At 37.9% G+C, this 12,052-nt stretch overlaps 1 protein-coding gene across 6 annotated transcripts in view; it reads left to right on the top strand.

Moving 5' to 3' along the window:
* Positions 1-12,052, top strand: part of LOC126334616 (protein Gawky) — a 339,985-nt gene that overhangs the window by 278,014 nt on the left and 49,919 nt on the right. For all 6 annotated transcript variants that reach the window (XM_049997028.1, XM_049997031.1, XM_049997026.1 and 3 more), the window contains one exon: positions 2,262-2,454. In XM_049997028.1, the coding sequence (XP_049852985.1) occupies positions 2,262-2,454 (193 nt within the window). The remainder of the gene's footprint in view (positions 1-2,261; positions 2,455-12,052) is intronic.

The following is a 12,052-nucleotide window of genomic DNA, read 5'->3' as shown; positions in this document are numbered from 1 at the left end:
TTAGCTTTCATATCTTCAAACATTGTCATTACACAGTCATATTGCAGCAGGCCATCAAATATCAAATTCCATGAGTTAACAAATTTATTAGGGACAGAAGGAGCTGCATAATTCATATCATGTATTCACCTCAGACCATTTCGCAAGAAAATGGCAGGGCATGTATACAGTGTCATTCCATGCCAAGTGGCCTAAATTTAAATTAGGTCCCCACTCAGCCCTCTCCAGTTTTGATGAAATTTTTACAGGATGTATGTATGTATTAGGGGACATAAAGCCATGCCAAATTACACCCTGATAAGTAGATTGGTGCAGCCATTAACTGTGCTTTTGTAAAGCTTAGTTTTTCCCATTTTTCAACAGATACCAATAAAACACAAAGTTTGCTTTACTGTTGACCATGAGTTAAGAATACTCAATTGTTGTACCTCCATGATTCTGTTCAACTTCTTAGATACAACAGTGTAATTACTGAACCTGTGCTCAATGTACAGCAGATTTATCACACTTTGCTATCAAAGCAGCTCACAAATCATGTGACAAATTTGGATCATGTTTTGGCAGCTTGTTTCATATAAGAGAATGACTTTCTGGTGATGATTTCTTCCTCATTTGCAGCCAACCGACATGTCATAAAGCTTTTCATGTAATTACCAAGTTATCCTAGATTAAAATAGATAATAAAAGTAGGAAAAGACAGGCAGCTATTTACCATAAAGAAGACACGTCAAGTTGCAGACAGACATAATTAAAAAAAACTTACATATTGCATTTGGTCACAGCCTTCTTCTGTAAAAGGGAGACACACACTCACACAAGCAAGCACACACGCTCGCTCTCTCTCTCTCTCTCTCTCTCTCTCTCTCTCTCTCTCTCTCTCTCTCTGACAAACCCGTCATTCTCTAGATATTTATTTTGCCAATTTTCTGTTAGAAATTATAACAAAAATAAAATGAACTGTGTTTGTTGTGAAGTATCAAAATAAACATTGTTTCCATGTATCCATGGAAATACCTTTCAAATTATGAAACAATTGTTACAGAAATATGTGTAATGTACAAATGTGTAAGTATAGTATCTGTGTTAAGAAACATGGTCCTGTAAAGTCTCTGTATGCTGGGCGCAGCCGCTTCACGTGTCTACGCGATTTTGTAAACATGTTTGCAACAATGCCTCTTCATAGCTCTATAGACTGCTGATGTTTTCTCCTACATCCATTTATTCTCCACAGTTGAAAGGTGTCAAAAGCATTGTCAGATGTCAGGGATTATCTTAAATTGACTCAACTGTACAAGTGTCATAGTACTAATGAATAAATGTATTGAAACTTCATGCATAATGCGGCAGTTTTTAACACATCTCAGTGTTTATGGCATCATTTCTCTTGAATTATGTGCCGTACAATGGTGTACTTGGGTAGGTACATTCAGCAACATAAGTGGGTAGCATTTGTGAAATATGTAAGTGGGTAGCATTTGTGAAATATGTAAGTGGGTAGCATTTGTGAAATATGTAAGTGGGTAGCATTTGTGAAATATGTAAGTGGGTAGCATTTGTGAAATACGTTGTGAATAGAATTAGTAGCAAGGAGCAGTAAATTTAAACGTCAGGTGTGATGCAACAGTTTTTCAAGCATCACAAATTTATGATGTCTCTTCTGGACTGTGTGTAGTACCATGATAAAATGTTGTAGGTACATTCAGAGGCATATGTGGATACTATGTGCAAACTCTATTGAGAATAGAGTTAGTTGTAAAGAAGTAATAGAATTGAAATGTCATGCACAGTGCGGCAGTTTTTCACACACCTTGGTGTTTGATGTCATTTTTACTGAACAATGTTGGGTAGGTGGTTCTTAGCCACACAGCGATTATTGCTTGACAGTAAAGGATGGATGTACTAAATATTGTTAAAATCGCTTCAGTGGTTTAGGAGGAGACTGGACACACACACACACACACACACACACACACACACACACACACAGTTATCTATGTGCATCCATTTTTATAATATGTGTTGGTATAGATCATTGCCTTTCTTTTAGCATTGCTCATTACCTGAACAGCAGAGTGTTGATTTATGTAATGTACATTTGTCGTTTCAGTTTCTGCAAAAAGTTTATTGAGATACTGCTTACTGCTAATAGTAAATATACACCTCACTTGGTACAGTTACTGCTCTTCATTTATATTTTTGTCACTGTTGTAGTTTGTATTACAAAATTCCATAATGGTTTTGGCATGTGATTATACTTACAGGACTTGGTCAACTGTAACTGCACGGGCTGGATCAGATACAGGTTGGCCTGATGTGTCTGGAGCAGGCAGTGGTGGGGATGGCAGCATTCAGCCCGGAGGTGACAGTAAAGACCCATGGCCAGCAGTTACTACCAGTGCAGCAGCTGCATTCACAGACCTTGTACCAGAATTTGAACCAGGAAAGCCATGGAAGGCAAGAATCATAAATCATTTTGTTTCCTTTATTTATTTCCTTTGTACATAGGAAAAGCAGGATGGTTAAGCTTAAACATTTTCTTCAGTTTCACTTACCTTCCCATACTTGCTACACACAAATCTTTGTGTATTATTTGCAGTTTTTCCATGCTAAAGGTTTTGTTCTTTTTGCTGAGCACTTTGTTCCAATAGTGGAGACTGCATGTTCCATTAGCGGATATAAAGACTGCACACAGTGATTGATTATATCTCTCTCTGGAAGCCGTTATTTATACAGTTGATTCTTGTGGGGAAAATATGTAGAAACCACCTTATTATTCATAGATATTTGTGGAAAATTTTTCTTACAATTCTGAAATAATTTTTCTTCACTTATTTTGCATCCTGAAGCATTTCTCTGAACTCCGATGTTTGTTAAATGTGGGTACTACTCCACTCCCTCCTCCTCCTACTGCTCAGTAGGCCTAAACATTCTCAAAATGTTTTTACAAGTGTTTTGTAAACAGACTCCTATACAGATAGACGATAATTTTCCAATATCACACCAATGAATCACAACTTTCTTTTGATGAGAGGTCCTCAGCAGTGAGATAATTTTTTGAAACCACTTATATGGTGACGTAGGTTAAGGGCACTGGTATCACACCCTGCAGCCATTCTCCTTGGTGGGCCTTTGCATGCGAGTAATCAACACAGAAAAACAGTCCAGAATTTTGAGGTATGCTCTAGTGCTTTAAAAAGGAAGGATCAACACACTGTTTGTGTAAGTAAGGATTAAGGTACAAGCTTCATGTGCAAAAGGTTGCAGGTTCAAATCTGTTCAGGTGCTTTGAATTTTTTATGTTAAAATCTATTTTAAAATAACTTTGGTCATTATTATTAATCAATTAATTGATGAAAAAGTAATTTTTTATTTCTGTTCATTTGTCACATCATTTTAATCATTGTATTGATTTTCCATTTGCTCTCATTTTTTCTTCGTATAATTTTTTTCTTATTTAGAACGTTTGTTCATGTGATGTCCATTATTTTTGTGTGTTAACTTTGATGTAAGTTCTTCCATTTTATCATCCTATACTTCCATTCATGTTACCACAATCATTAAACAAATCCTAATTTTGTTTGACTTTCATTTTACCCATAATCCCCTCTTTGATTTGAACTTTCATCTGTGTTATTTTGTCCACAGTACAATAATAATTTAGGTCCTAAATGTTTGTATTATGACTACCATCCAAAAAAGGAAAAATAAAATTTTGACACCAATGCACAGTCAGTATAAATACAGTGAAATTCTGCTTTTACACTTCTCAAAGGGCTTCAAAAAATAGTGTAAAATTCAGGAAAATGTAAAATGTGAAAATAACATTCTAAGTGGTAAAAGTTATGTATAGTATCCCCCTTGCATTTTCACACTTTATGTAAGCTTTATGCACATAATATGCATCAAAACTCTCCTCAGGGACTTGTCTATCACCTAAAAAACAGGCTGTCTGAATTTTGTAGTATGTTTGGATACAGATGGAACTGGCAACTGCCTGGGAAGTAGAAATGTCAGGCTTAAATTCGTACATCATAATCGATGCTTTTGAAAAGCCTGTGACTGTTATTCATTATTTAAATAATGGAACAGTGCACTAGTTAAGTATTTTTTCATGCTTAGAACAATGCATTTAAAAATTTTATTCTTGTTTTAAAGTGCAAATATTTACATATTTTGTGTGGTGTTTGCATATATGTTGGTCTGCTTCTCTTGTGCTACAGCCATCTTTTTGAGGCTATAAGAAACCACATACACGCGAACTATCACTCGCATTCTTTGTTTGTGAAACACAAACGAAAAATTCTTACATAAATACAAGGTATGTCCACAAAGTAAGTTCCGTTTGGTTATATAAAACAAACGTGTACAGATACAGAAAAAATATTTATTCTACAAAAATCTATAAATGTTAAACTACTTTTCTATGTATCTTAAAAAATTTTGTAGGCACTTGTCATAGCATGGCACAAGTTGTTGTATGCCTTCTTCATAGAAGGTTGCCACCTGTGTATTCAACCATGTGTTGACCACAAAGGACAGATTTTGGGTGTAAGAAGAGATGAAAGTTGCTAGGAGCGAGGTCCTGGCTGTGCAGAGGATGATCAAACGCGTCCCAATGAAATTCCCATAATAGTTGTTTGGTCACATTTGCCATGTGAGGTCAGGCATTATTGTGGAAAAAACACCACCTTTTGACAGTAATACTTGTTCTGTATTGTTCGACGCAATTTCTTAATGGTCTCGCAGTAACCACGTGCATTGATTGTTTGCCCTCGTGGTAAGAAATCAGTCAGCAAAATGCATTTTCTGTCCCAAAAAACGGTGCATGTGACTTATCGAGGTGTCCAGATTTGCTTAGGCTTAACCTTGGTTGGGGATTAAGTGCACCACCGTTCCATTGATTGCCACTGCCCCCCCCTCCCCCCAGCAGTGTTGTACGATCCCAAGTGACTATCCGAAACCATCGCCTTCTTCATTGTAGCGTGTCAAAAACTTAAGTGCACTGCCCATCCATTGTTTTTTGTGTTGTTCAGTAAGAATTTTGGGTACCCAATGTGAGCAAAGTTTTCGAAATGTCAGTTTTTCATTAACAGTTTCATGAATTAGTGATCATGAGATTTGCGAAACTTCCCTAGCAAGGGCACTAAGTGTAAACTTAATGGTTGTGCTTAATCTTCTCTTCAATTATGTGAACCAGCCTCATCAGTAACCACAGAGAGGTGTCCACTTCGTTCTCATCATGCACTTGATCGCATTCTTCATTGAACCTGCTGACCCATCTTCTAACCATTGAATCACTTATGGAGATTTGCCGATGAATTTCCTTTGGTTTTAACTTTCTTTGCATTTAGAAAACAAATCACAAATCTGATTTCACACCCGGCGGCATTTTCAATTATGGCTGACATGATAAAGAAGCACTATGTTATCAGTAGCGATCTGAAAATGGTGTACATGTCATCTCCTTGAGTCAGAGTAATTGCCACGCTTGCTCGGAAATGTGATCGTAGCGCTGCCTTGGATAGAAATAGAAACAGAACTTACTTTGTGGACGACCCTCATATTTGCAATTGACAGCAAGAATAAATTATCAAAATGTGTCCTGCTGACTGTGAAAAAATACATGACTGGTGCTCTGTTTAAACCAGAAACATTAGAGTGATGCAAAGAAAGCAAAGGCGTCAACTATCGCAACAAATGGCCCAGCAATGAATGCATCATGCGAAACGTGTGGCCGAGTAATGCAAAGCTGTCACGTCAGAACAATCACAAAGCCGTGCACGTGCAGCGGAGACGGTTTGGAAATGGTTGTAATGGTCACGATATATGTATTCGAACCAAGGAGGTTAGAATCTAACTTCCTTGATTCGAAGGAAGCTACACTCCAACAGCTAAAATGCCAAGTAGAACTTTGCAGGCGCGAGAGATAAAGCACAACTTGTTCTGTTTTCTACTGATTCAGGTCTGCTAAACAGAGCACCCTGGTGTCAGGAAACTTAACCACATAATATATGTAAACACTACAGGAAGTTGAATGCCATGTCAGCATCATTTTACACAAGTTGTCAGTATTTTCTCCATGATCTTCTTTTTGTAAAGTGTAAATTGCCAGACAATTATAAATTTGTTTATGCAAAACCTAGCGCAAATTAAGATTTTGAACATAAGAAATTTGACAGAGGCAATCAAAAATGCCATAAACTGTGGGAAAATGTTATTTCTGGGAATGTAAAAGTGGAGTTCTGCTGTAGATTATTTCATCTTTTGTTTTATGTGGTGATCAAAATGATATGACAAAGTAATTAATATAAGGAAATTACATTTCAATCAGTTAATTGAATAAAAATAATGAGCAGTCATTTTGATAAAGGTTTAAAAACCAATCATTTCAAAGGATCTGATGATTTTTGAACCCACAACCTTTAAATTGTGAGACCTGTACCATAGCCAATATACTACACAACTATCCTGTATAACATACTTTTTTAAGGCTGTGCACCACCAAGTGATATTCCAAAATTCTTTTCATCGATTACTTGCAATAAGACGCTACCAGGGAAAATGGCTGCAGGGTGTGACATCTGCAACCTTAACCTACATAGCTGTATAAATGTTTTCAAAAAGTCTGTCCCACCACTGGGGACCTCTCGTTGGTGGTGTAAGTGATCAGTCCATCACATCGCCCATGTCCTTTTTTCTCTCTAAAGTTTTGTAATCGCAAACTTCTGACTCGTGAATCCTGTAATTGAAGGTTACTGTGTTCATTTTTAGTGTAATGCGCACATCTACATAATTTATCTCATTTAGTGTCAGACACAAAGATATGGTATTTAATATAGTTTCTGGATTGCAACATCATTTCCTTTGCATAACAATCAGACAAGTCAAATTGAGTAATGTCTTACCAATCGTGTGAATACGATAAGAGTGTTGCAGATAGTCTGTTCAAAGCATGAAAGATACATTTTGCAAACATTGACCTTCTGTCAGCCCTCCATAAATATTGCATTTCTAACCTATTTTCTTGTATTTAAACAGTTCATGAGTATTACTTACAAGTAGCTACAACAAAACTGATAGCACCAACTTGAGCTGTGGACAGCAGTGATTGGATAGGTATTACTAAACGTTCACTGACTGCCCGCGTAAAGAAAATTTTTCACTGCACCTCTGGTGCCAGTAAGGGTATAACATACTTGTCCTCCTCCAATGTAGTACAACATGGTAAAGTTATTTATATGCAGAAAATAAAGCTAAGTATCTCGTAAAACAGTTCATATGGATATAATTTTCTATAAAATACAATTTGTTAGCAAAGGCACCATTTTCAAATTTTGAGGCAGAATTTGCGTGTATATTCATGATTATAACAAATTACAAATTTTTCAGGTTCCTAGTAATCCCTTATGTAGCATTTATCGCTGAAGAGCTGAACATCTCTAAGTCAAGTGCTCAACACATTCTCAAGAATGTTTTGAAGAACAGAAAAATGTGTGCAAAGTTTGTCCTGCACTTCTTAACTCTCAAACTAAAATACCAACACATGGATGCCAGCTGCACCTTGATTGAAATGAAAAAGTGGACGATTAGCCCTGAAAAAAATTATAACTGGTGACAAGACTTGTGTTACAAATATAACCTAGTACAAAGTGCAGAATGGGTCTCTGATGATTCACAAAAACTGAAGAAGACAAAATGAAGACAGTGCTCACTGTGGTCTCTGGCGCTTACAAAATTATCCAAAGGGAATTTGTTCTCAGCAGCGTCACTGTAAATTCCTGTCACGGACCAGTTGTGCATGAGAGGTCAGAGGGTTTGCCCACAACAGCAGCAGGGAAGGGATTTATTCTCGCTGCATGACAATGCATCCGCTCACGCCATTGTAGTTCTAGTGCAGTTTCTAGTGATAAACAAGTGCCATTTCTAAACCACCTTCCATATTCATGTGATTTTACACGAAGTAATCTTTTGTAATTTCCAAAAAAAAAAAAAAAAAAAAATGTAAAGGCTCAACACTTCTATAATATAAAAGACCTTCAAGCCAGTGTGATGCCCAAGCTGATCATCATCCCAAAGAACGATGTTCCTGACAATTTAACTTGGTTAGACCTTGCCATTGGTGGGGAGGCTTGCATGCCTCAGTGATACAGATAGCCGTACTGTAGGTGCAACCACAATGGAGGGGTATCTGTTGAGAGGCCAGACAAACGTATGGTTCCTGAAGAGGGGCAGCAGCCTTTTCAGTAATTGCAGGGACAATAGTCTGGATGATTGATCTGGCCTTGTAACACTAATCAAAACGGCCTTGCTGTGCTGGTACTGCAAACGGCTGAAAGCAAGGGGAAAGTACGGCCGTAATTTTTCCTGGGGGCATGCGGCTTTAGTGTATGGATAAATGACGATGGCGTCCTATTGGGTAAAATATTCCGGAGATAAAGTAGTCCCCCATTCAGATCTCCGGGCGGGGACTACTCAAGAGGACATCATTATCAACAGAAAGAGAACTGGCATTCTACAGATCGGAGTGTGGAATGCCAGATCCGTTAATCGGGCAGGTAGGTCAGAATATTTAAAAAGGGAAATGGATAGGTTGAAGTTAAATATAGTCGGAAGTTCAGTGGCAGCAGGAACAAGACTTTTGGTCAGGTGAATACTGAGTTACAAATACAAAATCAAATAGAGGAAATGCTGGAGTAGGTTTTATAATGAATTAAAAAGTATGAGAGCAGGTAAGCTACTACAAATGGCATAGTGGTCGCGTTATTGTGGCCAAGATAGACACAAAGCCCACGCCTACTACAGTAGTACATGTTTTTATGCCAACTAGCTCTGCAGATGACAAAGAGATTGATGAAATGTATGATGACATAAAATAAATTATTCAGATAGTGAAGGGAGACGAAAATTCAATAGTCATGGGTGACTGGAATTCGACAGTAGGAAAAGGAAGAGAAGGAAATGTAGTAGGTGAATATGGATTGGGAGTAAGAAATGAAAGAGGAAGCCACCTGGTAGATTTTTGCACAGAGCATAACTTAATCATAGCTAACATTTTTCTCAAGGATCGTAGAAGGAGGTTGTATACGTGGAAGAAGCCTGGAGATACTGGAAGGTGTCGGATAGATTATATAATGCTAAGACAGAGATTTAGGAACAAAGTTTTCAATTGTAAGATGTTTCCAGCGGCAGATGTGGACTCTGACCGCAATCTATTGGTTATGAACTGTAGATTAAAACTGAAGAAACTGCAAAAAGGTGGGAATTTTAGGAGATGGGACCTGGATAAACTGACTAAACCAGAGGTTGTACAGTGTTTCAGGGAGAGCATAAGGGAATGGTTGACACAAATGGGGGAAAGAAATACAGCAGAAGAAGAATGGGTAGCTTTGAGGAATGAAATAGTGAAGGCAATGGAGGATTAAGTAGGTAAAAAGACGAGGGCTAGGAGAAATACTTGAGTAACAGAAGAAATATTGAGTTTAATTGATGAAAGGAGAAAATACAAAAATGCACTAAATGAAGCAGGCAAAAAGGAATACAAACATCTCAAAAATGAGATCGACAGGAAGTGCAAAATGGCTAAACAGGGATGGCTAGAGGACAAATGTAAGGATGTAGAGGCATATATCACTAAGGGTAATATAGGTACGGCCTACAGGAAAATTAGAGAGACCTTTGGAGAAAAGAGAACCACCTGTACGAATATCAAGAGCTCAGTTTGAAACCGTGTTCTAAGCAAAAAGGGGAAAGCAGAAAGGTGGATGTAGTATATAGAGTGTCTATACAAGGGCGTACACTTCAGGGCAATGTCATAGAAATTGAAATGGATGTAGATGAAGATTAGATGTCACACTGCGTGAAGAGTTTGTTAGAGCACTGAAAAACCAAAGTCGAAACAAGGCCCCGGAAGTAGACAACATTCCGTTAGAACTACTGACAGCCTTGGGAGAGCCAGTCCTGACAAAACTCTACCATCTGGCGAGCAAGATGTATGAAACAGCGAAATACCCTGAGACTTAGAGAGGAATATAATAAATCCAATCCCAAAGAAAGCAGGTGTTGACAGATGTGAAAATCACCGAACTATCAGTTTAATTAGTCATGGCTGCAAAATACTAATGCGAATTCTTTACAGGCGAATGGAAAAACTGGTAGAAGCTGACCTCGGGGAAATACGGGAACACGTGAGGCAATACTGACCCTACGACTTATTTTAGAAGTTAGATTAAGAAAAGGCAAAACTACGTTTCTAGTATTTGTAGACTTAGAGAAAGCTTTTGACAATGTTGACCGGAATACTCTCTTTCAAATTCTGAATGTGGCTGGGGTAAAATACAGGGAGCGATCAGATGGCAGTCATAAGAGTCGAGGAACATGAAAGGGAAGTAGTAGTTGGGAAGGGAGTGAGACAGGGTCGTAGCCTCTCCCCGATGTTGATCAATCTGTATATTGAGCAAGCAGTAAAGGAAACAAAAGAAAAATTGGGGTAGGTATTGAAATCCATGGAGAAGAAATAAAAATTTTGAGGTTCACAGATGCCATTGTAATACTGTCAGAGACAGCAATGGACTTGGAAGGGCAGTTGAACGGAATGGACAGTGTCTTGAAAGGAGGACATAAGATGAACATCAACAAAAGAAAAACGAGGATAATGGAATGTAGTCGAATTAAGTCAGATGATGCTGAGGGAATTAGATTGGGAAATGAGGCACTTAAAGAAGTAAAGGAGGTTTGCTATTTGAGGAGCAAAATAACTGGTGATGGTGAAGTAGAGAGGATATAAAATGTAGACTGGCAATGGCAAGATAAGTGTTTCTGAAGAAGAAAAATTTGTTAACATCGAGTATAGATTTAAGTGTCAGGAAGTTGTTTCTGAAAGTATTTGTATGGAGTGTAGCCATGTATGGAAGTGAAACACGGATGATAAATAGTTTGGACAAGAAGAGAATAGAAGCTTTCGAAATGTTGTACTACAGAAGAATTCTGAAGATTAGATGGGTAGATCACATAACTAATGAGGAGGTATTGAATAGAATTGGGGAGAAGAGAAGTTTGTGGCACAACTTGACCAGAAGAAGGGATGGGTTGGTAGTACATGTTCTGAGGCATCAAGGGATTACCAATTTAGTATTGGAGGGCAGTGTGGAGGGAAAAAATTGTAGAGGGAGACCAAGAGATGAATACACTAAGCAGATTCAGAAGGATGTAGGCTGCAATAGGTACTGGGAGATGAAAAAGCTTGCACAGGATAGAGTTGCATCAAACCAGTCTCAGGACTGAAGACAACAACAACATGTGGATATTGTGTACTGCTGTGCATTGTATTTAAATGAGAGGAGTCTATGTGCAACACCAGAAGCGTTGAAACTACGGCCTTAACTATCCTCTCTCTTTTTATTATTAATCCAGCCCTGAAACTTTTTGGGCTGACAGAGTACTGGAAATTATGTCTCACATGAGAGATTGTGCAGCAAATAATAAATACATGGAAATACGGAAAATTCGACACCAGACTCTGAGACACTCAAAGTTAAAATACAATTTCTGGGTTTATACAGTCAAAAAGACTCCATGGAATGAACACTGGCAAGAAATATGTCGTATGACTGTCACCAGGAACTGAGTTTCTTTGCACCCATTGTTATGATGAGGGCAGGGTGTAAAGGAAATCCTTTTAAGACCAACCAAAGACCTGTTAACAGAAACAGGGGTAATCATTGTGTGACACAATACAGGAAGTTTCAAGAAGCTGAGATCCATTCTGAATTGTTCTGGTAACTGTGAAAGACATCTGGAATATAATCCTGTAATTCACAGAAAAGGAAAAATGTGTACCATAGTAGCTGTGCTACCATCAGGTATTAAGAAAGTTAAACTGCTGGAACCAGTATGTCCGACCCGATGAACTGCAAGGGTACAATATTTAAAACATTTCATGGAAAACTATAACCATGTCCAGAAAACAGTGACTGAAGTATTGAATGCATAGAGCTCAATTAGAGATGAAAGACGATCACTCCTGCAGGGTTATGTGATGTGGATCATAAATTCT

Source organism: Schistocerca gregaria, chromosome 2 (genome assembly GCF_023897955.1).
Source record: "Schistocerca gregaria isolate iqSchGreg1 chromosome 2, iqSchGreg1.2, whole genome shotgun sequence".
NCBI classification, from domain to species: domain Eukaryota; kingdom Metazoa; phylum Arthropoda; class Insecta; order Orthoptera; family Acrididae; genus Schistocerca; species Schistocerca gregaria.
Note: the sequence above shows the minus strand (reverse complement) of the source record. Positions and strands in the feature narration are given on the sequence as shown.